This window comes from Alosa sapidissima, chromosome 7 (genome assembly GCF_018492685.1).
Source record: "Alosa sapidissima isolate fAloSap1 chromosome 7, fAloSap1.pri, whole genome shotgun sequence".
In the NCBI taxonomy this organism is placed as follows: Eukaryota; Metazoa; Chordata; class Actinopteri; order Clupeiformes; family Clupeidae; genus Alosa; species Alosa sapidissima.
The window spans coordinates 12,641,080-12,669,042 of NC_055963.1; the positions used below are offsets into that span (position 1 = coordinate 12,641,080).

Sequence of the window (27,963 nt, forward strand, 5' to 3'; positions counted from 1 at the left end):
ACACACACACACACACACATACTCTCACACGCACGCATATACACACACAAAGATTTTATTTTCTGTGTACAGTATATACATATATAAGATAGCATTTATATATGTATATAGCTATATCCCAGGAGAGAAAGAAGCATGTTTAGTATGGGTTACGGGAGCATAAGGGGTTGGAGACGTAGCAGGATACCACCCCCCCACCCCAGGGTTAAACTTCTCTGTTATTTGAGAGGCTGTGGGGTAAGGGGGGGAGTTCCTGGCGATTCCTTGGTGTGCCTGTGAAGAGACCGGTAGTTGAGACAGTGTGAGAGAAAGTAAAGGTGAAGAGAGAGGAGAGCAGCATAAGACTCACACAAGATGGGGAAGGTAGACTGACAAAAGCGTGTCACGTGGCAAGTTTCAGGGTGCAAAAACCCAGGAAAGGGGCAGAAGGGGGGGGGGGGGGGTAGGGAGGGATTAAAGGGTACACAGTACGGTTTCCCTGCAGACGTTGATTAAACCCCAACAGACCACAAGAACCTTACCCTGGCCCTTCTAACATTTTCTCTCCATGTCGCTCTCGGCTGAAGCATAAAATCCCTTTTAATTTTTAGACAGACAAACTAATGGCACCTATGGAAAAGAATACAGGTGAACATGTACAGGTATGCCATGTGACCAATAACAACCAATCATTGTGTTTTTCATCATAATCAAATGTAAGTGTCACAATAACACAGCAACATTACAGTACAGATTGGGGGAGTGGAAGGGAAGGTGATCGGCTAGTCACTTGTACTGGACGGCACTGAAAGGACAGAATCACATCAGAGGACCTCGAGCCCTGCTCAGTCCCACAGCACTAGCCCACAATTAAGAGGGCACACCCACAATGAACAGCCACAGCCAGAATCTAGCAAAGGACTAAAACATATAGAAGAAATTGATTCAAGAATAAGTATTAGTAAAATAGATGGGGAAAACAGTGTGGAAGAGTATAGTGTAAAACTACTAAATTTGTAATATTTATGGCAAGTTGGATGGGGGCCACTGAACTGAAATGACTAAAGTTGACTTGAAAGTGACTGAAATGTTTTTTTTTAAAGAATAGGTGCTGTGCTTAATAGTAACAGTTGTAGTTTGTCATAGAATGGGACCTGTCTGGCCAATGGGACTGAGAGCAGGGCTTTAGGTCCTTACTGCACACAGGGATATAAAACAGATCTGAACACACCTTCAACCAGCCACTGACAGACTCAGTAAAATACACCGGCAAAATAGTACACAACACCCAAAGCAGACCAACTCACAGAGGGGGGAGTCTACGGAAGGCGAAAGTTTTATGGTGATGGAATCACTATCCAAACGATGGCATTTGAGTCTTTGGCCATTTGGATGCAAATTCTGCCAAAAGTCACAGTGCAAAATTATGTAACATTTTTATTTTAAATTTTTATTTGTGTCCATTATAAAATTAGTTTGAATAATAATATATAATAATATGAATATACGTATTGAAAATGTGTCAATAGGCTTCAAATGAAGTCAAATTGAAAGAAGTTAAATGTGGGCAGGGGGGCAGAGAGTGGACTATAAAATGCATCCTCTGAGACTCTGTCTCTTGATCCAAAACTTGAATCTGAGCCCAGCTGGGTTTGTGCCAAAAAGCTCAAATCCTCGGCCACTCTCCCCCGGGAGATGAGGGGGGGGTGGGGGGGGGAGTGTGAATAAAGCTTTCACCTCGCTCTACAGTCACACTTCTGTGGGGATATGGTCACCTTCAGCCTGAGTCTGAGGGCCTGGCCCAGAGTGAGCCGGCCCGCCGTTGACGCCTCAGTGCGGCCCCCCTTCACTCACCGCCCGCTCACAGCTCTGCAAGGTAAGGTTCAATGACTATGGGTGGCGGTGATCTGAATGAGGACAACAAAAACAGAAAAGCAAAGAACAGAAATTCAACTCCCGCCCACCTCCCACGAACCAAACAGAAGGAACACAGAAAGCGAAAATGTGCATGAAAGCAACTGTGATGCAAAAGCCAAACACACATTCCCACTCATACACACTGTGCTGTTGTCTTCTCTAAGATAAACTGACTGAGGGGGCTCATCTCTCGCCTGAGGTAACATAGTGGGGACATTTCATTAGTACATGCTAGGATCTCAGAGCTATCTTTTTGACTATTCCCAATAGCCTCAGATGAGCATATAGTGAGACAGGACAAATTAACTTGGTTCACAGATTACCGTAACTATGTGTACTGTCATAATTGTTGTACTGAAGGTCTTCAATAACGATCTTTTTGCATATCTGAGATATCTCACACTATTCTCACACTATTCCTTAGTCTTGGTCAATAAAACTAACATTTTGCTCTGTTGTTTTGCTGTTTTAAAGAGCCTCTGTACACCCTAGCTAAAGTTTCATAAGATCCTTTCACAGTAGATGTGCTCTGCCATAGGAATCAACCATCAGCACTCACTCACTGAGCAAACACACAGAGCAGAATCAAAAGGAGGCAAAAAATGACAATGAGAGAATCAGAAATATAAACCATGTGAAGAATGTGACACAAACACACATACACATCACTGGACCGACAGCCACATGGATCCACGCACACACACACACACACACAGACAGACATCGACATTAGTGATGCATGCTGGTCTATGATGGCGGCCCCTATTCCCTAAGCCCCTCCTGATTGGACACTGTAAGAGGCGTGACGACACGGGACAGCAGAAGCCACAGGCCACATACGGGACACACAGGAGCTAGTGCTCCCGAGAGAGAGAGAGAGAGAGAGAGAGAGAGAGAGAGAGAGAGAGAGAGAGGGAGAGAGAGGGAGAGAGAAAGATATAGAGGGAGACTGAGAGGGAGAGGGATAGAGAGGGAGAGAGTGTGAAAGACAGAGAGAGGGAAAGAGATGAAGAGAGAGAGAATGAGAAACAGAGAGAGAAAGAGGGAGAGATAAAGAGAGAGAGAATGAAAAGACAGACAGAGAGAGGAAGGGAGAGAGAGAGAGAGAGAGAGAGAGAGAGAGAGAGACAACCACGGGACAGAGAAGAGTGCAGTACAGGGAGGAGAGAGAGGCGATGCCAGGACCACAACTCACCGTCCGCCGCCCATGTCCTCAACATCACAACACCTCCGCTCTCACACCTCACACACTCCGGAGGTAAGAGCAGGTGTCACACTTTTAAAGGAAGAGCCGGGGCTGGGGGGGAAGAGTTCGGGTGGGGGGGTCGGGGCGCGGGGAGAGGAGGTTTCACACGGTTCCAAACACATACACAGTGCAAATTGCAGCTTGGGAAGTGTAGTTTGTACCCCCTCCTCAACTAATCCCCACAGTGTTAGTCTAGCATTAACTAAAGGCACCACAGTGCAGGACTGCATATCCCAGAAGTCCTCGGGCTCTGCCAGCAGGTCAGGAGCAGGGCTACTGGGGGAAGTCGTTTTCGAACATGTCTTAGAATGTAAGGTTTATTTATAGCTCACATTCAATTCTAAGAAGGTGAGAAAATAAATCATCTATATTAGGTTTTCAAAACCCAGTGAAGAGAGAAGTTGCAAATAAATGGCCTGTATGTAAGTAAGTATTAGGCCAGGGGGAGATTAGAGATCATACTGACTTCTTCATGGATAAATATTGTAATACTGACATTAATGGTAAATTGTAAATGACAGCGTGTACAGTAAACATTAGCAGGAGTGTAAGTGTGTGTGTGTGTGTTAGAATCAGTGTGTCTGTTCAGCATGTCAGTGTGTGTGGAGATCTGCCTCCTCTCTCGACATGCGTCTCAGCTCTGCAGCATGTGTAGGGTTCAGCTGAAAGTCAGTTAGCTCAGGGACAAGGTCAAAGCACACACACGTACTGTACACATACACCACGTACACACATGTACACACAACAGCAGTAGTCAAATCTCTCCAATAACGAGGCTGTCGCCATCAAAACGTTTTCCCACAAGGGAGCCACACTCATGAAACATTGCTCTGGTCCCTCACGGGGAAGCTGACTTCCAAGCATTTGCTTCAGCACCCACCCCCCCCCCCCCCTCCCCCCTTGAGTATCCCTTGATGTGATCAATTAATCATATTCTTTTACTTTTAATAGGGGGAAACTACTCTTAGTTTATACAGAGGGTATTTTGATATGGGGCTACAAGCAGCACTCTGCTCTGTAATAATGACTCTACTGAAGCAAGGGCACTTGGAAGCTCGCTCACAGTGAGGGTAGAGAATGAGAACCAGTTTGACATAGACAAGGCATCATACATACATCTTACATACAGTACATACATACTTCATGTCATACACACCAAGTAAGACAGGTCAGAACACCAGCACAAGTAAACACATGTTCCTCAGGGGCTGAGCATTGCTTGAATTGCATGGAGTATCAATAAGCCGTGTTATTGATAGAAAGGTTCTAGAGTGTGCTGCCAGTTTACAGTTGCAGCACCACTGGCATCACATTGGAGTCTGTGGCCGGGGTCAGTGACTAAAATAGCAAAGTGGGCATGTATTTAAAGCATACAGTATCCTTTGCTGGACACACAATTCCTTGCTGGTCACAGAACAGTGGGCCATGAAGAATCTGGAGGTGACTGTTTAGCAGAGGAATTGTGTGTCTGTCATTCAAGCAGCTCAGTATTTTTTTCTTCAACGTGAACATTAATACGGAGATTGTCTCACGGTAGTGCAAGGGTGAGGGGTGGTTATTTCAGGAGAGGACATTTAGACTCAGGGGAGCATTCTTCAAATGGTTCAACTCCCATTTCCATTAGAATTGGTGTGCATCAGCTACTGCAGCAGACTATATGGCTTCAGACTATAAGACATCTCTCACCCATGCAAACCTTGACACTATTGCAACATTTTAAACTGTCACTCTTAAACTAACCCAAAACTGTCACACCTTGTTGAGGAGCAAAAAAGAAATTATGGGTGGAACTAGTCACAGACTACTGTTAAACAAACCACGGTCAGGAACCTATAGAATTTGAGTGGAAGTATATGTTCTATAACTCCTTTCCACTTAAACTGACATCTGAGAGACTCAATTTGATGTGTCTGCTATTTCTAAAAAGCATTCAGAAACATTAAAAATGATCTTTTTTATTAAAAATTGAAATGAAAATATGTCTTGGAAAATAGCTACACTGATGTTCTAAAAGCAAACTTGTGGTGGCTGCATTCCATAGCTAAGATAGATGCCTAGTGCCTGGGCTAAAATAAAACTGTTTACAATGAACCCAATTCTTCAACAAGGTGTACAGGAGGGTTTTACAAACTGCTGCTGTCCAAATCATGTCTGTAGACAGAGAGAAAATGGACAGGTTGACTTACATCTACGATGAAGAAGTCCAGCCAGCACCAAGCGTTGGTGAAATACTTGACAAACCCATAGGCCACCCACTTGAGCAGCATCTCCAGGATGAAGATGTAGGTGAACACTCTGTCGGCGTACTCTAGGACGACACGGATGGTCTTCCTCTGCTCAATGTACACATCCTCGAAGGCCTAAGGAACAAAAACAAGTCATCACACACAGGCCACGTGGATGCATCTTCAAATTCTGAAGTAAGAGGCACACCTTCTAATGAATAAACCAATAAGACAGCACATGGTGGAGAATACAGAAGGGAGAACTATCTTATTACTATCTATACAACTATATCAAACCTACATTAAATAAGGCAAATAAATCCTTCTCCTCAGACAAATATAGAAATATAAAGACATGTAGATAACAGACAGATTGCAAGATAAAAAGAGACACATTTTCAGTTCATGACAGTTTATGCTTTGTGTCATCACATTTTTAAGATACCATATACTCCAGGCTCCCTCTTTGCTGCACCAGAAATAGACTCCCCCTCTATTCCGTTTGATAAATGGTACAGCCCATTAATCACGTCACCCAGAACTGCTGTTCAGGCTCCCACTCTCAGCCATCCATAATGAGTAAGATGACTGCACCGCTATCAGCCAATCAGACAGCCCGTCCTCCAACACCCCCCCCCCCCCCCCCCTCCCATTTAGCCTCTACCGTTCATGCACACACACACACACACACACACACACACACACACACACACACACACACAAAATTACCCATTCAGCAGTGGGCTGATGCATACTCCAGTTTAATGTGGACAGACTGATAATGACTAATTCAGACAGCATGGAGGAAACCATTTGGCTGGGACAGCGTACCATGCTACCCAATACATCAGAGAGTTAACCGAGTGAGAGAGAGTGAGAGAGAGAGAGAGAGAGAGAGAGAGAGAGAGAGAGAGAGAGAGAAGAGAAATTAGATCTGAGAGGCTATATGTGTGTTTTGTTTTAAAGCAGTGTTGTTGAGGACACAAGACTTTACACTGGCCACAGGGCTTTTGTAAAACTCTTTAACAGAAATTACTGGATTATATTTTTAGAATTATATACGGAATTATACTTTTAAACTGCACCATCACTCTGTGACCAGTGGCTAGGTGTATGTATTCATGAAAGGGAACTCACCAGTGCTCCACTGCTAAGCAAGATCATGAAGATGATGAGGGTCTCAAACCAGTTGTGCTCCACAATGAGATAGCAGGTCTTCCTCAGGAACCACCAGTACTTGCCCCAGCCTTCAGTGATGGGCACATCACAGCACTTGTAACGGGCGATGCAACCTACCAAAGACAACACATTTTTTAGTCCCAAAACCCCAACCGGTCATCATTAATAATTTAAGAGTTTGGTGATTAAAACGATAATAAATAAATGCCATATGTACTCTATACACAGAAGGCTTTTGACCTGGTTCATTTATTTCCAGTGTGTTGTTGTCGCCGCAATATTGCTAATGTAATAAGTGTCTACATGGACCCAGTTGGGCACCTAGTGAATCAATGTTCGGAGGTCTGTTAAATCTACTGTATATAATCACCGGCAAAGTATATAATGACCGCTGTCAATGGCAACAGGTTTTGTGCTTCTGATTAATGTCTTTCACATCACTCCGCAAGAAGTCCGTTCACTTATTGCAATGGAATTTCATTGAAAGTGGAAGTCAGCTAGTAATACGTTGCCATGCAACACCTGAAACTGTCAAGTTCTATCTGTGTGGCGAACTATTTATTTTGTCAGCAGAAGCCACGAAACGGTAGCAAAATCATTTTTAAAGACCCATTGTGTTAAAGGAAAATTCCGGTATTTAGCACTTTGAGTCCCTTTTCTGGTTTGTTTTGGATGAACTAGAGTGGTGGACACCGAAATTTTGACGATTAGTCCTGTCTCGACCTGTGGACCTCGTTGATGTTCCAAAACAAGTAGCGTAGCGAAATACAGTTTCTGTCATGTTTTATTTGGCATTTTGTAAAATCCCATTGATTTCTATTGGAAGACTTATTGCACGTTGATACTGCGCCACCGCCTATGCTTCAGGTTCAAATACTGAGCGGTTGTGAGGTGTCTGAATAAATAGTTCTACAATAGCAAATAAGACGGCTGGAAATCATACATTGCGCCGATATATTTGCTTTTAATAATCAACGAACACCACTAACCACTTGGTGAGTTGCACAGTTTTGAAAACAAACGTTAAGGGTTGTTTTAGGACATGTTTGAGTAGCCTACAGTATGCCTGTTGGCAGCCACTCTGAGTAGTCAAAGACGATTCAAAACGACATGACAGTCCCTTCAGGTCAAAGCAAAACCCCTCCGCTGCGCGTCGAAGTTCTGTTCTCCCTGTCGGGACTTATTCTCTGATAATTACCAGCGGACAATACATTATCCCTTACTTATTATTGGGCAAACAAGATATTCATTGTCGGAGTGAACATGTAAGGAGCAGAATATTACAGAAGATGCTGTCACTAACACTGCACCGGAAATAAGGGAGAAAAAGAGCCGCCTGTGCATAGAGTGGATTACTGCACTGAGACTGTGGCCACTGATGGTCCCAGGGTCCAAAAGAGCCTTAATGGAGCCTCCCATGCAGACAGACGCTCAGACACTCTAGGGGTCAACAGTGCAACTGCTTCCCTCTGATAAGCCTGGGAGTCTGTGGTGTGTAACGGACTGCAGGTGAAGAGCTCTGTACCTTCTGTCCAGCAGGCATCCGGCTCCACGTACTCCTCCACGACCTCCGCCACCACCACGTCCTCTACATCTGGCTTAATGTCGATGGTGCTGCCCTCTGACGAGCTGGTGTCCTCTAGCTGTGCAGGCACAGACAGAAGGCATTACAGGAGCAGGCCTACACTAGAGCAAGCTCTCAGCAGAATAGGGGCTCCACAAGAGTTGCTTTAAAAAAGTCATTTAGTAGAGATCAGAGTACAGACATCCCACTTCATTTTTCATGTCAACTCATTGCTATTCAATCCAAAAAAAGTCATCAATCAGGATGCTAACATAACTAGTTCAACAACACTAACATTTCTAGTTGGATAAACCCCTAGATGTACTCCATAAATGACAAAACGGAATCATTTAAAAGAGATGTCTTAAAATGTCTTAAGAACTTAGATCATAACAGATGATGTAACTGTATTGATTACATAGCCATAAATAATCTCACACAGCGGCTCTATGGTAATCCACAGGTGATGGATGGCTGAGTAGAAGCACACAGGGTCCTCCCTGCACTCATACTGGCCCTCGTCAGTACCTCGGCCTCTACCTGACCATGCGTGGACATGTGCTTAGCTATGTCTGCGGATAATCAGTAAAACAACTGATTCATGGTCAAGGCTAAGGTCCATGGGTCTCTCTTATGGAGCTACAGGACTGGGCATTTTTCTCATGGCTACTTAACGGTATACTGCACATGTTCAGGTGTTTTTGGCGACTCTAGAGCTCCCTCTAGAAGTTGCATTACTGGTTATCTTGGTAGCAACCCGCTACGGCTATGCTCTATGGCTATGCTCTACGGCTATGCTCTATGGCTGTGCTCTACGGCTGTGCTCTACGGCTGTGCTCTACGGCTGTGCTCTACGGCTGTGCTCTACGGCTGTGCTCTACGGCTATGCTCTACGGCTATGCTCTACGGCTATGCTCTACGGCTATGCTCTATGGCTATGCTAGGTGAACGATTCCCCTTTTACAAGTTCCTTTACCATCAAATTGGCTAGATTATATTAAGATAAAAATGTCGTATAGTGTACTTTTAAGTTAGATCAAAAAGAAAATCTTGTAGCCGGGGAAAACAAACATACACACACACATCAACAAGACGATGTGTGTCACGAAAGCTGTTTACAGTGCTGCTAACTGTGAGTGAACAGCACTCATGCGAAGCCTTGCTGGCCGATTCTGTGCCCTCCCTCTCCTGTTTACTGTGGGACAGAAGTGAGGCATCCAGTGAGCCTGTGCTTGTGCTACTGGCCATTCACGCTCAACTGAGTCTACATTCTCTATCAATCTGCATCAGCGTTCCCAACATGGGGCAATGGAGATGCACACCACCCTCTCCCTCGCTCCCCCACACACACACACACACACACACACACACACACACACACACACACACACACACACACACACACACACACACTCACATCTTTGCTGCCCTCGGCCTCTGACTCGCTGCTGAAGTCCTCGGTGTTGAGGTTCTCGAAGTCCGACTCTCCCACAGCAATGGGCACGCACACGGTCAGGTTGGGGTTGTTGATGAAGGACATGTGGTCCTCGTCGATCATGTACTTGCCCACGCTGCTGCCGATGCCGCTGGTGGTGCCGTTTTGGTAGTCCAGATCGCGGTTGATGTCCACGCCTGTGTGGTTGGCGATGCAGTTGAGCTTCTTGTCGTACATGTCGTCCTCGTCAGTCACCTTGCGTTTTAGGGCGACAGCCACCACATGCCGCGCCTTGGCCTTGGCCCAGGCGATGCCCAGCTTCATGCGGATGACGGCCAGCTGGAGGTTGTTCATCTCGCCGTCGTCATCGGTCGCCGCCAGGTTGTCCGCACTGAACGAGCTCAGCAGCAAGGCAAGGAAGAGGTTCAACACCTGGAGGAAGGCCACACCCATATACTCAGACATGCTCACCTGCCCCCTGCATCGACAATCTGGACGTGTCTCTTACATATATATTAGAAATCACATCATTGGGATCGTTGGTGATTTCAAGATATCACCAAATCTGCCACCTCATTATGTATGAACACAACACTATCATGGAAGCCCTGATCTCAGCATGTAGGGTTTTACTGTAAATGGTTGTCAGTAGGCTTCCTTAGTTTGGCCTAGTTTTGGGTATTGTGCCCTTACCACCAGATTGCCGATGACCATGACCATCATGAAGACGATGAGGCACATGGACTGGCCGGCCACCTCCATGCAGTCCCACATGGTCTCGATCCACTCGCCGCAGAGCACACGGAACACGATGAGGAAGGAGTGGAAGAAGTCGTTCATGTGCCAGCGGGGCAGCTCGCAGTCCTGGGCGATCTTGCACACGCAGTCCTTGTAGTTCTTGCCGAACAGCTGCATGCCCACCACGGCGAAGATGAAGACGATGATGGCCAGCACCAGGGTCAGGTTCCCCAGGGCACCCACAGAGTTCCCGATAATCTTGATCAGCATGTTGAGAGTGGGCCACGACTTGGCCAGTTTGAACACTCTCAGCTGGCCGAGTCAGATGGGGGTTGGGGCAGAGAGAACGATACACAATCACACGTGAGTTGATTCATATTCATACAAGTGTTATTATTAATCATCAAATAAGGTAGGACAAAGCGATCCAACATCTTTAAATAAGCCAAATTAGACAGAAATTAGAGTTATTTAGAAAGATGGAAAAGATCTAGACTGTTTACCAAACGGAATGATCGCAAGACAGACAGCCCTTCAACGTTGGCCAGACCCAGCTCCATTAAGCTCAAGCTCACAATGAAGCCGTCAAAGATGTTCCAGCCCTCTTGGAAGTAGTAGTATGGGTCCATAGCAACCAGTTTGGCAAACATTTCGGCAGTGAAAATCCCTGTAAACACCTGGAGCAGAGACAAACAAGCAGGTTACTCTCAAAAAGTCTGTTATGGTAAAACAAAGTCTGCTAAAGCAAAGCAAGGACACACAGACACAATAAAACATGCTGTGCTTGAATAAGTTAAAACTTGATAACCCTTTGTGAAAGAATGGGAAATTATCATTGTTACATACTATTTATTATTATCATTAGAGAAACTTCCATGCCCAAACAGCCTTCTAGTCTGAGGTCATGGGTGGGTCGCAGGCTACTGTTTATCATCTTCCGGCTCTTAGGGCGTCTGTCCTCATGAGGCGCCTTCTGATCTAAATTGCTAAACACTCCTGTGGCTGAGAGCAGGGGCTTTGCAAAGCCCCTTTCTGACATGTGGGGCCCTTCAGGGTCGCTGTCGTGATCAGCGGGCACAGCGGGGTGCGTCTGTCCTATCGGTGGCTGAAGGACGCGCTTAGTCATGCAGCCCGCTATGCCAAGGTGCCCACGGTGGCCTCGCCTCCTGAAGGGGCCTCCAGAGCCTGTGATGTCAGACAGGATGAGTCATCCAGGCCCAGCCAAGTGCCAGGGTAAGATGAATACCGAGCAGCAAAACATGCGTGTTTAAATATATAAACATACAAAACATATAAATATATATAAATATAAAACACATATTCATTATGACATATTCATTAGGGGGCTGGAGCAAAATTGACAGTGTTAAGGTTATTTTCTACCGTCAAGGAACTTTTGCTTAAGAGTCATTTTAAATATTTATTTTCTTCTATTTCATTACTAGGAAAAGTATTTTTACTGTATGTTGTGTTTTTCAATCTTTCAAAAATGGTCATTCTTGAAAAGTGACACCACTGTTGACACAGTCAAAACTTTGTTAGGAGGTCATCTAAAATATGCAACCCTGTTCATTTGTACTTTAGTGTCAGCATTACATTCACATTCACTGGTTATAACTGGTTTGATTTGTTGCTTGTACAGAATGCTAGCCTGGCCTCTGCGTCCTACGTACTTCCGCTCGATTTCTTTTCCCTACATTACTCCGTCTGGAATAGGTTGATTCGCCCTTTACTTCGGTAGTTGGAGAGCCGACCCAACCAGCGAACAGAGGGCATCCCTGAGAGCGATTACGTTACACAGGCATGGTCTTTCAATTACTACGTCCCACCCCCGAAGCAGACCGCTTGGAATACATCAACGAAATGAAATTTCGAAGATTTATGAAATCTTTGAGCAAATGTGAATAAAAGGCGCAAATAAGGTTGGTGTGAGTTATTTTAGCTCTTTCTAGTTTAGCCTATTAACAGGAGTGTCACGAACGAAGTCACAGTGGAGTAGGATGTTATATCGTCAGCTTTGTCATACCTTAATTTTGTCACTTGAAATACGAACATACCCAAGTCAAACTTTAGTTTAGTAGGCTACATGGTCGCGTCAAAATCGCTATTTTTCAAACACTAAGAAGGCTCGACATAACATGAAACTTAGATCGAAGCATCATCAGTGTCTCTACACATGAACTCGAGCATTGAGAACATTATTCATGTACACATAGTTTACTAAAAAGAAAGATTTTGGACAACTCACATCTTGCAAGATGGCAAGATGGCAGCGAGCAGAAAAAACAAGCGAGTTGTTCAAAACCTTTCTTTTAGTAAACTCTGTGTACACCAACAATGTTCTCAATGCTCGAGTTCATGTGTAGAGACACTGATGATACTTCGATCAAAGTTTCATTTTGTGTCGAGCCTTCTTAGTGTTTGAAAAACAGCGATTTTGACGCGATTGCATCAAAAACACCATATGATGCATTTTGGTGAGAGTTACGGAGATGAAACGTGTGATTGTTTGCTGATCAGATGCACGCTTGCTTGTTATGGGCGTGATGCAGAGAAACTTCACGAATGACGAAACGCCGGTTGTTAGTGATTGGTTCAAAGCGGTTCAAAGGAACTCCAATGATTTTAAACCTCAAACTGTGCCCTCCCACCCGGAAATAAACGTTTGCCTATGGATCTAGGCCAGACTCTCTGTGAAGTTCTTCATCTAATTCTTCATCTACTGTAAATCAGTCAGGACATTGCTTCAACACACACACTCACACACAGGTGTGTACACATCAATAAACACATTCACATGCAGGTGTGTACACACATCATACACACATACAGTACTCACACACAAACACATACAGGTGTGTAGGCCTACACACATTATACACACATACTCACACACAAACACATACAGGTGTGTACACACATCATACACACATTCTCACACAGAAACACTACTGAAGCATGCATACTGGAGTGACTGAATACAAAATATCTTGTGACATGACTTCAACAATAATCACACTCCTGTGTTAAAGATGCATGTACCGAAGTCAGAATTCTGGACTATACCGTAATTTCTCAACTATTAGCTGCGGTTATACATTCATTTTGCAAAATTTCTTCAGCTATGAGGTTAATACACGGGGGCAGTTAATATGGCATCAATACGGTTTTGGTTTGCATAAAACACTGTCCTGCGGTGTATACACAATGCGACTAACACACAGGAAATTACTGTAGTGAAGCAGAGCCACAGACATACTGAGCTCCGTTGCTATGATTCGGGCACCATTTTAGAGATGCTAATCAATCAGGCGAGATGAAATATTAATGCAACCCTCCCACTAGCTACCTCAGTCAGACACACACACACACACACACACACACACACACACACACACACACACACACACACTCCTACACACATAAACACACACAGAGAGAGAGAGAGAGAGAGAAAGGAAGGTATGCAACCCAGGTTAAAAGAAGGTATTCAATATGTAATGCAATCAAGGTTAAAAAGAGATGGGGAGAAGAGCAAAAGGAGAGAAGTCAGAGGAAAGGAACAACAGGGAAAGCTGCTAGGGAGTGAGCACTGCACAGAGACAGAGACAGAGACAAGTGAGAGCTAGAGAGAAAATAGTCCCTCCAGTCACTCGAGACGCTGTGTAAAAAAGGCCTGTGTGCTGGGTGGCAGTCCCCAGGCAGAAGAAGCTTGTGTGGGGGTGGACTCCTGAGGAAGGGACCTTTCTCTTTTATCAACTGACAAGAGACGTCCTGATACCTTCATTAGCTGCCATTCTTTCAACTCAAAACTATAAAGAACAGAAAAATGATAACAACTGCAACAAATGCACAGCCTCTCACCAGATTGCCCACACTCAGCACATGTTCAAAATGTGGCGTCATGGGGTAGTGCTCCATGGCCATGAAGAGGGTGTTGAGCACGATGCAGATAGTGATGGCCAGGTCCACGAATGGATCCATCACAATCATTAGCGTGATCCTCTTGATTTCGATCCATATCGGACAGCATTCCCAGATCAGGAAGGTGTTGGAGAACTTGTACCAGCATGGAGGACACTTCCGCTGGGACTCCTCCAGTTCTGTAGTGCTCAACAAGACAGTAGAGAAGGAAAGAAAGAGAGAAAGAAAGAAAGAAAGAAAGAAAGAAAGAAAAAGAAAGAAAGAAAGAACAAACGAAACAACACTGAAATCATCTGGCCTTCCGAAAACTGAACCTGATCTTCACTGGCCTTCCAGATGGAATTACAATATCTAAATGGTGTTTGTTAAATGGTCTGTTCCATCTTGGACTATCTTGGATTAAATCTCTTCATGGAGCTGAGTATTTACAGTGGGATAAGTAATAAAAGTCTAGGGCCGTACCCTCCACTAGTGTGTTGGTCGCCACGCTCATGACACTGTTTGCTCGTTCTTTGCGCCCAAATGAGGTGTTGAGTTGGTCCACAGAAACCATGAGAGAGCCAGAGAGTTTCTTCTTAATCTCCACCTCAGTAGTTTGCTGCTGGAAGGAAATATAAGATCAAAAACAACCACTCACAACAGCACCACTAGTGGTGGGAGGAGAGATTTACAACAGAGGAGCAGAGAGAGGGGTTTGGTTAGCACAGTAGTACACTTAACATTAGTAGGCTATTTAGAATCCATCCTTAATACATGATCAATGCAATTTCACATGGAGAAACATGCAGGCTTCAGTCAAAAGAGGAGCACTGGGACGAGATGTTTGGAGTAATGGTGGAAGACATCAATGCACCACTCATATACCATTACTGTATGTGTGTCGTTATGTGTAATGACAGATATGTGTCATGGTAATGGTGTTGGTCACAATACCATGGCAGGACATACAGTGTTTTTTCTGGAACTAAAAACTCAAACATTATGGTGGATGACACTAAGTATTTAGGTATTGAACTTTGCAAAATGATAAAATAATGAACAGGGAATTTCCACACTGTTGGCAAAACATCCAATAAATCCTCTTTTCATAATACGACATGAACATAAGTACAACACTAAACTTGTTATTCAGAATGTTGTACCTAATTCTTTGCATGTCAATCCTTTGTGTAGCATGTAATATTTGCTACAGAATGGTCAAAATGATCTATGAATTGGCAAGTAACATTATTTCCTAGGATGTTAATAGAGCAACAAATTGTTATGAGCATTTTAACAATGAACATACATCATGCTTTTTGAAGTATGACAGCTCTGACTGCACTTAATGGGAGTGCTTATGACGCATTTTGAAGAGGGTGTTTATGGGACGTGTTGCTGTGTTATATAACTGCTACAGCACCACTGTGTGTATTTTTGTTAAAATGTGCATCTCTCTCTTTTTGTCCTGAGCTCAGTGCCACATGTGCCCTGAAGCCTCCACACCTCCGACCCCCGTGCACAGCACAGGCACAGGGGGAGGGTCGACCAGTCGGCGTGCATCAGATCAGCATCGGCACCATGCACAAGAGTTAGAGAGAACAGAAGGCAGAGGGAGGAACACCCCATTCACTTTTTTCTCATGCTGGAGTGAGACAGACTACAACGGTTACAAAGAAGCTCCAGGTTAAGAGAGAGAGAGAGAGAGACAGAGAGAGAGAGAGAAAAAGAGAGAGAGAGAAAGACACAGAGAGAGAGAGAGAGAGAGAGAGAGAGGAGTTAGGATGTCAAACTACCATGCTAACTACCAGAGGGAAGAGGAGAACAGAATATTGTCGCTGGCGTTTTTTTTCAAGGTTGTTTTGTTGTTTGAAAAGACAAAGCGAAAAAAAAAATATATATATGGAAAGACAAATAAAAAAAAAAATCAGGAAAAAGGGAACAGTGAAGAGACAATGAAAGGGCAGAAGGGCCCTGGTTGGTTTCAAAAGACAAAAAGCTATAGAGAGGCAGATGGCGTGACATTGGTGGGACTGATTGGATGGGTTGTCGTGCTGACAGTGGCAGGATTTAGTGAGGGGCTGCTGATGTCAGAGGGGTGGTCCCTCTCTCTGACTCCTCCCCCTCCGCTCCTCCTACCACAGATGTGGTCAAGCGAGGAGAAGAGAAGAGAGGAGAGGAGAGGAGAGGAGAGGAGAGGAGAGGAGAGAGGAGCAAGCCCAGAGACTACCCCCACTGCCTACACAGCAGCACAGCCTGACAACATGGCTGCCAATATTTCACAAAATCACGTCAGGGAGAGAGGGAGGTAGAAAGAAAGAGAGGGAAACAGAGTGACGTGGAGAGAGAGATGGATGGAGAGAGAATGACTGAGGGCGGAGGGGTAGCAGATAAGGGAACAGAGTGAGAGAGAATGATGGGCAAAACCCAGTGAGCCGTTCATATATTAGCAAATTAGATTTCGCAGAGTCACCGTAAACATAAATCCAGGTCAGGGCGTGGGGTAGCATGCAAATAAACTCTGCTGAAATGTCTGGGTAAGGTGTGAGAAATGGATCTCATTTAAGTGTGGTGAATGTATTCCCCACTGATAACGCACATGCCGCAGACAGAGAAATGACCAATGAGATAAACATAATAGGGGTCAGACAAGGACAGTGATACAGGAGTGTGACTGGAGTTTGTTTTGTGGAACAACATTCTGCCTCACATCCAAACCAAATGCATAAAGACATTTCTTAGCCCATAATAGCATTTTGTTGAGCTCTCACCGCCAAGAAATGCTAATGGTGGCCACTAATGGCCATCAATATGTCTCCTCGTGTTGCACATGTGCCACTGCTATGTCTGATAGCATCAAAAGAAACGCTACCAGGATGTCTAAGCAACGTTATGTCTCCCTATGAAGGGAAAGGGAGAAGAATCATTTGTGTCCATATATAAAACATCACTGTGTGCACAATGTGTCCTGTCTTGCGAGCTACAAATAAGGTTTTTTACAGAAAGTACAGAATGTGTGAAGAGTGAACAATGGAGTGTGTTTTACAAACCACACGTCAAATTAAGAGCTAAATGTCAGACCAAGCATGTGTCTGTGATAACACACACAACATGAAATCATTAAGGGCATTGCTCTTAACATTTGATGCCATTTTATTGAAAATACTCATTTTCTACTATAAATTGCAAAATCAAACTAGCCTGGGTGCCATTCCGAACTTAGTCCCGCCCACAACTGAGGTCGGGAAGTTCGGTCTGGCATTGCTTCATTGTGGTGGAAGTATGCTCGCCCTATCTCAGGCGGACCAATCAAATCAGGCTTTACGATGATGGACAGGTGAGCAACAGCGTCTGGTCTATCACGTCATCTGAGCACGCTTAGATTAGGCTTATGTTTGAAATAAAAACGCTGTGGCTAGAAGGATACATGGCGTTTAAGACCCCATATTGAAAATTCATATTATTTAATGAGGTTGTATCACTGAAAACGATTATTTCTGAAAACTTTGGCCAAAGTTGAGATGTGGGAAAACTTGTGGTTTCACTTTCATCAAGGGAAAACAGCGCTGTTGCATTGCGACATGTTCCCTCATTCGTTTGAAATCTCTGATTGACCACCTGTTCGAGGGATTTGCGACAGCCTTTCCCAGCTGTTTAACATGTTTGTAGCATATCACTGTTCAACAGAATTATTTTTAAAAACGGAGGGGATATAGGAGAAGAAGGATGGTTCGTGTGTTTTCTTCCTACACCTCACGGTAAGCTATTTTGTTGCTCTGATTGGTTAGGTCTATCCAATTGAGTGCAGAGGCATTCCCCCCCTGTATTGGTTGAAACACGCCCCATAATTACGTCCTGATGGAGCAGTATCAGACTCATATTCTGACTAGAATTGAGTATGACTACGTCAGGCTAAAATCAAACCTCATTTGATCCGAAATGGGATTGATGTTAAAGGAATAGCTATGTATTAGAGGTAGATGTGGTATACAGCACCAGTGAAGGTGAGAGCTAAAGAACATGAAGAGGGTGAAGCAGGAGGAAGGAGGAGAAAAGTGATGGAGAAGAGGATAAAAATCAGCCCACTATCAGACACAAGAGAGAAAGAGAGTGAGAGGGAGATAAGTAGTGATGGGCAAATGAAGCTGTGGTGAACCACTAAACCACAGCAGTGTGAAACTAGCAACACTAATGAAAAAATCCAATATGGCTTCCACATGTAGATTTTTCAACATAAAAGTCCTTACCCAAACCAGTATATGTAACCAAAAATATTGGTTTGCTAAGGACTTTTATGTTGAAAAATGTATGTGTGGCGGCCATCTTTTTGCTTTATAGCTAGTGTCGCTAGGTTCACACTGCTGTGGTTCAGTGGTTCACCAAAGCTTCATTTGCCCATCACTAGAGATAAGGGTAGTGACAAGAATTATTTAGAAAGAACCCTGAGCCAAAACAACCGACGTCAAAGAAAAAGTATAGAGAAAAAGAAAGGTACAAGAGGGAGGGGGGGGGGGTGCTATCATGCCTAGACTCATCCTGTAATTGAGATTCCTTCCTTACACTGTCGTCAGTAGCTGCCTTATCTATTATCACCTCAGGCAGAAGGCGTCCGCCGGGCCCGGGGCCGATCAGGGAGACCACGCCGTTGCAGTCCACCGTGCTGTTGCGCTTGCCGTAGTTGTAGCCGCTGTAGCTGCTGCGGCGGTACGGGCTGAAGAGCGAGTTGCGGCGCTCCTCGCACTCCTCCACCGTGCTGTGCTCGTCGTCGGCGAACTCGTTCTCCGAGCCGCCGTCCTTGCCGCGCTTGAAGCTGAAGATGCTGCTCTTGCTGTTGTGGCGCGACAGGAACGGGGAGCCGGGGATGCTGAGCAGAGACTGTAGAGGAGGAGAGAGGGAGAGAAAGAGTGAGAGAGAGAGGAGAAGAAAGGAAAAGCAGCAAGGAGAGAGGGAGATAGAGGACAGGAGATAGAAAGCAGGGAGAGGAGTAGGAAACAGGTGATAAGAGGATGAGTAGAAGAGAAAAGGAGGGTAAGATAGTAGGAGAGATAGAGCGGAGAGGAAGAAGAGAAAGAGGAATGAAAAGAGGAGAGGAGGAAGTTGAAGAGGAGAAGAGAGAAGAATGTGAACCAAAATAAGAGTTACACTGGAGCTCTGAGTGTCATCGGCAAATCCATCCACTCCACCATCCCTGAGGTGCAGTCTCCTCCACCACCACCCTCGCTCACCTGGTTCATGATGGAGGTCCGGCGGCCCAGCCGGTTGTCAGGAAAGCGGAAGCGACTCTTCTTGATGCCGTCGTCCGACTCGGACTTGACAAACTTCTCGTAGTCGCCTTTCTCCTCGCCCAGCTCTTTCTGACGCGACTTTTTCTTGCGGTTGCGGCGCTCCTTGGCACTCTTGGAGCTCAGCTTGGACATCTCGGAGGAGCTGCACGACAGGTTGCCCTCGCCCTCGTCCTCCACCGCGTCTTCCGACACCGTGCCCGCCGACGTCGCCATGGCATTCGCCTGGGAGGACAAAAAGCACGAGAACAAACTTAGTTCTGCTGGTAACATATGGTGCTGCTGTTACTGATCAAATCACATTCCCTGTAGGGACCTGCATACAGTACCCACATATCTCTTTCATATGCATAATGTGTGCATAACAGACAATAACACTGATGAAATGATTATTCAACATCGTGAAGAGAATGTAAACATAAGTATATGTTCAAAGCAACTTATGAAGAGAGGCGTGTACATGTTTTTGTATGTATACTGTGTGTGTGTGTGTGTGTGTGTGTGTGTGTGTGTGTGTGTGTTCTGTATTTCTAAGTGTGTACATGCTGCTCTGTGAAGCACATACCTGTGCTTCCTCCTGGTTTTTCCTGAGCTGTTCCAACATGGCCGTGAACTCCTCCTCCTTCTTGGCCGCCTCCTCCATGGTGGCCTGGTTCTGCTCCTCGTAGGCCATGGCCACCACAGCCAGGATCAAGTTCACCAGGTAGAAGGAGCCCACGAAGATCACCAGCACAAAGAAGATCATGTACGTCTTCCCTGCAGCCCTCAGTGTCTAAAGCACAGACAGACAGAAGATCACAGATTACAACACAACACTGGATCTATTTTAGCATTCCAAACACAATAAACAAGAACAAATGGACACAAATAGGCATTAGTCTTCTATTTGATCAATTATTTTCAATATTTTGTGTTAAATAACGTGGTTAAGGCCTCTCAAAAATGTAATATGTAAAACTGGTCAACATCATGGACAGTCTTCTAGGGGAAACCTTTTCACTTTTCTGATGAAACACTGAAAAGGAGAATGAAGTATTAAATACATTTAGAATTAAATACATTTACAAAAGAAATGGTAGACATTAAGTCAAGTACAAATCCAAAGCACTCTGAATATTACATACTGCATGTACTGATGCTCATATGCACTTGCAATTTTACAGATGTTGTACAACTGTTCTATTCACTTAGCAAAGGCAGATCTAGGTGATACATTAACATCCAGCCATTTAGAATACGTCTTCGGAAAGATCTTAACGTCATGGATGAGAAATAAAATAGCACATGTTTTGTTGATTTAAAGCATAGCATGAAAGCTTAAGGCCGTAGGGCTTGTAGGGTTTGCTGTGTGATACGGGTCTGCAGTATTTAAATGTGATGGCTTTCCCACATGAGGGGAAAGCAGAATGTTACACATTACATTAACACACCATAGCTGGTGTGACCTACTTTTAAACATCACATACATACAAATCTCACTCACACACACACACACACACACACACCACATTATTATCAGTGAATTGGTGTGTTACTTCAGGGTGAGCATAAACGTAGAAGGAAAAACACACGAAAAAAGAAATGTGCAAAAATATTCTACGAAATCCAGCTAGTATTTTATCTTACAGCTGCCAAACAAGAAAATATGAGCTTGTGAAAAATATCTGTACATCTCCACATAAAATCTTGAAATGATCTATTCCCAAAGCTTTTACCACTCTATTAATAGGCTCCGGCGCCTAGTGGAATGAGCAGCATTAGGTGATCTACGGTCTTGACAAGGAAGCAGTTCAACAAATGGATTTACAATCAAATCAAGCCAGCGAGGTGCCTCTTTGTCTGTCTTTCTGTTCTCTCTTTGGCTGGCAGCATTGGCTGAGGAAGGGGGCAGTGTCATCACAGACACAATTTCAACATGCTGAGTGAGGGGAGAAGGCAGCAGGAGACAAGAGAGAGGAGAGGAGAGGAGGAGAGAGGAGAGGAGGAGAGAGGACAAGAGAGGAGAGAGCAGAGGAGAGGAAAGGAGAGAAGAGGAGAGGAGAGAAGAGGACAGGAGATGAGATGAGAGGACATGAGAGGGGAGGAGAGGACAGGACAGGACAGGACAGGACAGGAGAGAGCAAAGGAGAGTGGCGTGGACTACCTCGACTGGAAAGGCACTACAATTCCCTCAGCTATCAATTATGGATGGTCTTAACATGCAGTGCTCGCCGGGATGTAGAACGCTAACGCTAACAACACTGCGACACACCAAGCCCATATCAACAGCCCACCGAAAAAAACTAATTAGCGGAATGTGAGAAAAAACATACACCCACACACACACACACACACACATACACACGGAGAAGCAGCCCAGGCACACTCTCCCTCTCCTAATGCTTTTCTGCTCTCCATGTACTATGTACTGGTGGAATGTGAAAGCATGAGGTTTCCTCAATGAATTATTGAGAGGTTAATATGTCTCTCTGTATGTTTGCGTGTGTGTGTGCGTGTGTGTGTGCGCGCGCGTGTGTGTGTGTGTGTGTGTGTGTGTGTGTGTGTGTGTGTGTGTGTATCTGTGTGTGTACTATAATGTGTTCTGCCAGATTCTGCAACACTGTTACTGTAAACCACTGCAGATATTCAAAAGACAGACAGCATTCACCCCTAAACAGCACACCTATCCACTATAAATAATACCACTGGACAATAAAACCAACCTCTGGCTGTACTTCAACAGATACAGTAAAGGTGAGGTATTTAGGAGCCTAAGACCACTAAATAAGGCAGCAGGTGTGAGGAACAAAAGGGTCAAATGTAAGTGAGGACAGCCAAAAGAAAAGGAGAAAAAACAAGACACGTTTCAAAAAGAGAGCCACCCTGGGCCTGAGAGGAGAGTTCCTCTAGTGGCTGGGCCTGAGAGGAGAGTTCCTCTAGTGGCTGGGCCTGAGAGGAGAGTTCCTCTAGTGAGTGACTGGGCCTGAGAGGAGAGTTCCTCTAGTGAGTGACTGGGCCTGAGAGGAGAGTTCCTCTAGTGAGTGGCTGGGCCTGAGAGGAGAGTTCCTCTAGTGGCTGGGCCTGAGAGGAGAGTTCCTCTAGTGGCTGGGCCTGAGAGGAGAGTTCCTCTAGTGAGTGGCTGGGCCTGAGAGGAGAGTTCCTCTAGTGGCTGGGCCTGAGAGGCGCATGGACAGTTTTGGAACTTACTTACAGAGGAAAAGTACTCAAACATGAGGAAACGTGCGACCTCCCTGACTGCAACCCTGTTCTGCATGTTCATGCAGTGATGAATGTATTTCACCATACTGTATATGTAACAAAACATGTATATGAATATACAAACTGCATATAAAAGTACATATAAAACATATGTTTATTATATAAATATTATTATATATCATATTTTTATTATTATTAATAATATGAGTAGATCATTTTTACATGGTCATTTTAAAAGCAGGAGCCAAAATATTGTGGGCACCCCTGCTCTAGTGAGGGCTGGGGCTTAAGCGACTCGGCTCCCCCTGTTGCCTCTGCTGTAAGCCACTGCTGAATATTTAATGGCTCCGCCTACAGTAAGTGTTCCCTTCATTACTAGCAGAACAGCTGATGGGGCAGGAGAACAGAGGAGAGGAGGAGAAGAGGAGGAGAGGAGAGAGGAGAGAAGGAGAAAGGGAGACGAGGAGAGAGGAGAGGGGAGGAGAGGAGAGGAGAGAAGAGAAGAGAGGAGAGGGGAGGAGAGGGGAGGAGAGAAGAGAGGAGAGGGGAGGAGAGGAGGATAAAGAAGAGAGGAGAGGGGAGGAGAGGAGGATAGAGAAGAGAGGAGAGGGGAGGAGAGGAGAGGAGAGAAGAGAAGAGGAACGATGGAGATGAGGAGAGGAGAGGGGATGTGAGAGGAGGAGAGAAGAGAGGAGAGAAGAAAGTGGAGAAGAGGATGGGAGAGGAGAAGGGAGAAGACAGAAGAAGACAGGAGAGGAGAGACGAGGAGAGGGGAGAGGAGCGGAGAGCAGAGAGCACACACAGGACACCAGGCCGGAGCAGGAGGAACCCTTCGTTTTGACACATGGGGATGTCTCAAGTTACAACAGAAATATCGTCACCTTACAAAAAAAATGGCCTAAGTAATTTTTTTTTTTTTTCGTTTTCTTGCCTAAATTATCATTACATTTTTGGTTAACTTTTTTGTGTGTGACTTATGCCAGTAGTTTAGGAAGGTGATGATATGAGGTATTGTGGTGAGGGAAACTGGTAAATGTATTGACTGTGTTTCCAATGCTGTGTCATGGTGTGCTGTGAGATATGACATTTACACTTCAATATGACTCAACAGGGAAAGTATCTTCCTGGTGGGAAGTGTGTGAATGACATGAGAACATATAAGATAAAAGAATGAAAAGACTGTGTGGCGTGTGAGAGTGTGGTGCAGTGTGGTGATGAGATTGGAAATTACACCATACAGTAGAATAGTTCCTATGCTATGATATAGAACAGTGTCTTAACGCCAAACAGACTAAAAAGTTCAAGCCATTCGACCAATTCGACCCATTCGGCACAACAGTTTAAAAACACCCTAGACAACTTCGGCCTCCTCATCCCTCACATCGACACTCCAAACAGCTCAAAGCGCCGGAAATGACAGTGGCTATTTATCAAATCAGTGGGGGTGGAAGTCTGGCTCTTACCAACTGATACAAGTTCTCCCAGAAGTCCTGCGTCATGAGGCGGAAGAGGGCCAGGAAGGCCCAGCCGAAGCTGTCGAAGCTGGTGTAGCCGTAGTTTGGATTGCGCCCAGCTTTCATGCATGTGTAGCCCTCAGGACAGCGACTGTGAGAGGAGGGGTGGGGCAGAGGGAGAAAGTGAGAGAGAGAGACAGAGAGAGAGAGGGAAAGAGAGAGGGAGAGAGAGAGAGAGGGAGAGAGAGAGGACATGGAGGAAGGGGACATCCAAAATGACTCGGCATTATTCTATCAGCAGGGAGACTCTGTCAAGATATTTATAGCAGTGTCAAGAACAAAGAAATGCCCTGGATGCAGACCCGTGTGATTTAGCCACCATGGCAGCTAGATATGAGGCAGAATTCAGCTCACGCGCTCTCTGGCTGGCAAACACAGCGCTAGCTCTGGGCCAGTCTTTACAGCCATGCTACAAATGTAGCTCCTAGCTTATATGTCTTCAATTAGAGGACATTTTGATTGAACCAAATGGACTATCTTTGCAGGTAATAAAAACTGTTTTATTTGTATGTTTGCTCCATGTGCATCAAATGACCTTGGATTTATTATGACCCTGGACATCAGTCCAGTCCATCATATAGAACTTACTGTATATATTTAAATAAGCTGGTTGTTATTTTGTCAAGTGTAAAAAATGGCTTGATTTTGAAGGGGATTTTATTGGGGGACCACTTACCCAGAGTCTGAGCTGTTGCCGCAGATAAGGGCATCTAGTTGCCCTGGCACGAAGTAGAAATTGGCTGGGGAGAGAAGAAAGAGCACAAGGAGGGCGTTAAGCTAACGAGCCGGCTCTTAACCACACCACAGGATGCCTTGCATCAACCAGGTCTGTGGAAAGTAGTCCATGAATCACAACAGTTGAGTGTACTTAAGGAGTCAAAGGCTTCTCCCACGGTGTTCCTATTATGCTCATCATTGACATGATATACGTAGTCTAGTGGCGTGGGGTCAAGTATGTGTGAGGTGTCTTCAGCACTGAAATGAAGTGATGTTTAAGTACTGTACTCGTCGTGAGCACAGGAATACTGTATGCAGTAGTATAGACCCTTTCAGCAATAAAAACAAAAACAACGCTTGAACGTTCCATTTGGGCCCCAATCTACTTCCGCTGCATTAAGATAACATATGGAATGTTAAAAAGGAAGTCTTGTGGGGCCAACTATGATGCTGATAATGGAACTCTCTTTGTTTTTATTGTTGAAAGGGTCTATACTTAATCCAAATCAAACCACTTTGTGTACAGGCCTGTTGTGTACATTGCCATTTGTGTACAGGCCTGTTGTGTCATTGATGGGTGAGTGTGGTTGTGTCGATATTGTGGTAGGGCAGACTGTAATTTCCCACTTATTAACCAAGGTTTATATTCATTCAGTTGATAAGCGTTCAGGCCGGGCTACAAGACATGCTTTTCTGTCTTGTCTTTATTCATTTCTGTATCAGTATCACAGACACGTGGCATTTAGTGTCAGATTACACAGTTAGTTTATGCAGATTTCAGTCACTCTATGAGTGACATAGGCTAAACATGTTTTGTGTGAGTATTATGAAAGTGATAGTGGCATTACGCCAATTGCATAAGGACTTTTGTGTTAGTGAACTGAAATAAATGTGTGTGAATGTAATAGAATAGCGGGGTCCATGAAAAGGGACGGATAGATTGAAGCTATTAATCACGTGGAATGTATTTTTTTTTGTGACACAATTAAGTAATGTTTAATAAACTGTTGTTAATGCACACCTGCAGTCAATGCATGGCTTTGTTTTTTGTTCTTTGTTTTTAATATGCATAAAACACTTTTGTTTTGTCTGGTGGGACAAATTTGTTTGTGTGTGTTATATTTATTGTGTGTGTGTGTATGTATGTATGTGTGTGTGTCCATCCCTGAATGGAATGCAGGTTTAGGTGTGCATGACAGGTGCACGTGTGGCTCCTCACTGTCGTTCATGATGTATTCGTCCCAGTTGAAGCCCACGCTGCCATTGGACAGGTAGGTGGTGGTGCCGTTGAGAGGCCAGATGACGCACTTCTGCCGCAGGTTGCCCATGAAGAGCTGCAGGCCGATCAGGGCAAAGACACTCAGGCAGAACACCGTCAGGATCATCACGTCCGACAGCTTCTTCACCGATTGGATCAGAGCACCCACAATGGTCTTCAGACCTGCGGTGCAACACACACACGCACACACACACACACACACACACACACACACACCGAGACACACACAGAGGAACAAGGGCAGTTGCACATTTGTTTGGCTGCTATGGCAGGACAGCTAGGGTCAGGCATGGTGTTTGTGTTTCATATGAGTGCCATTTGAGTGAGTGGAGTTTGTGCCACAGCATGGATACACTGTAGAACCAAGTGTCACTGAGTGAAATCAGTTTTATTATTCGGGGGCCAAGCAGTAACGCCACAAGGCTGATAAGCAATGTTCATTCAGCAATCCCTGCCTAGAGGAACCCATGTAACCGTAACGCTACATATTTTTGTCATTGAACTAATAGAACGTTAAAATTGCTGCACAAGGTAAAACAACAGTGACCCTACGGCCATTTCACTGGTAAACATGCTATTTTTATGTTGACAAACTGTAGCTTGGCTACAAAAATGAAGAAAAGACTTCTGGCAATATTCTGGCAATATTTGTGCCTGGCCCCTGTAAGGTTGTGCCTTTTAGCAGCTACGTCTGTCCACCGATGTTTGTCTCAGTGTGCAGCATATACCGTATGTGGTGTTAGAATAATAAAGGTACTGTATGTGTTGGTGGGCTGTGACCATGCCTGGGCCCCAATGTTTTTATTTTCAAAGGTCTGACAGAGATACACAACCCCCACAATATAGAACAATCACGGTCCCCAAAAACTCTCTTTGGGAGCCTTCCCCTTCTAACTGGAAGTTAATTTACTTCAGGCAGCATCAAATCTGGGAGAGGGCCAAAGACATTCCTCACTGAGTAAGACCCAGAAATTCAATTAGTTTTTTTGTTGTTGCAAACTCCCTCAGGGCAGACAGATAATGGTGCCACTATTTGGGGGGAGAATTACACAAATCATCTGCAGTTAGATCCTTTAATGTCTTAACTGAGTTTGTCCTTAAATTTGTTTCCCTAGTTTCAGTATAAACACGGCATGAGTGTTGACTTCATGTAGCAGCCACCCGGTCTGGATGTCGCTGCTAGTGCCTGCTGTTTAAGGTGATCACCCACGTTGGGTGACAGGCAGCCCTGTTTGGTGAGGGGAGGACTCCCAGAAACAGTCTTGAAGAAACTCCACATCCATTCGCCTCTAAATACTGCAGCACAACAGAGGGCCAATGAGAGAGGAGGAAGAAGAAGATGGGCAGGCAGGAGGGGAGGCGGAGGAGCACGTGAGATGGCATGCAGGGCATTTAAACGCCAAGGCTGAAGGAAGGAACGGCGCTGAGCCAATGCTAGCCTGTGGCTGCATTGGACTCCATGGGTCATTCATGTCTGATGTATAGGTTCCACTAGCCACCCATTACTGCCCCCCCCCCCCCCCCCCCCCACATCCCACAACCCAGTGCTACACCGTTACACAAAACTGGACCGAAGAGAGTCTGTGTTACCTTTGCGGAGTCACAAGGCCCTGGGCAGGACTCACGTAAACCCTGAGAAGCCAGCTGAGTGCAGGTTGAGTGGAGCAGTTGGACTTCCCCAGATCCACCCGCCCCATGCCCCTCATATGTAGTGCATAGGCTGAAACTACTACATGGACTTAAACGCAACCCTTCAGTTTCGACGTGTTTAGGGGTATAGGGGTAAT

At 45.0% G+C, this 27,963-nt stretch overlaps 1 protein-coding gene across 11 annotated transcripts in view; it reads right to left on the reverse strand.

The window, feature by feature from the left end:
* scn8aa (sodium channel, voltage gated, type VIII, alpha subunit a) overlaps positions 1-27,963 on the reverse strand; it is a 55,565-nt gene that overhangs the window by 9,743 nt on the left and 17,859 nt on the right. For 5 of the 11 annotated variants that reach the window (XM_042097550.1, XM_042097551.1, XM_042097552.1 and 2 more), the window contains 14 exons: positions 26,117-26,338; positions 24,857-24,920; positions 24,130-24,271; positions 20,034-20,240; positions 19,412-19,693; positions 18,747-19,061; positions 14,670-14,808; positions 14,148-14,386; positions 10,787-10,960; positions 10,239-10,595; positions 9,528-9,977; positions 8,072-8,189; positions 6,505-6,659; positions 5,329-5,502 (listed from right to left, as the gene is read on the reverse strand). In XM_042097550.1, coding sequence (XP_041953484.1) covers positions 5,329-5,502; positions 6,505-6,659; positions 8,072-8,189; positions 9,528-9,977; positions 10,239-10,595; positions 10,787-10,960; positions 14,148-14,386; positions 14,670-14,808; positions 18,747-19,061; positions 19,412-19,693; positions 20,034-20,240; positions 24,130-24,271; positions 24,857-24,920; positions 26,117-26,338 — 3,038 coding nt within the window. The remainder of the gene's footprint in view (positions 1-5,328; positions 5,503-6,504; positions 6,660-8,071; positions 8,190-9,527; positions 9,978-10,238; positions 10,596-10,786; positions 10,961-14,147; positions 14,387-14,669; positions 14,809-18,746; positions 19,062-19,411; positions 19,694-20,033; positions 20,241-24,129; positions 24,272-24,856; positions 24,921-26,116; positions 26,339-27,963) is intronic. The other 6 variants (XM_042097557.1, XM_042097558.1, XM_042097554.1 and 3 more) reach the window with 3 other exon arrangements.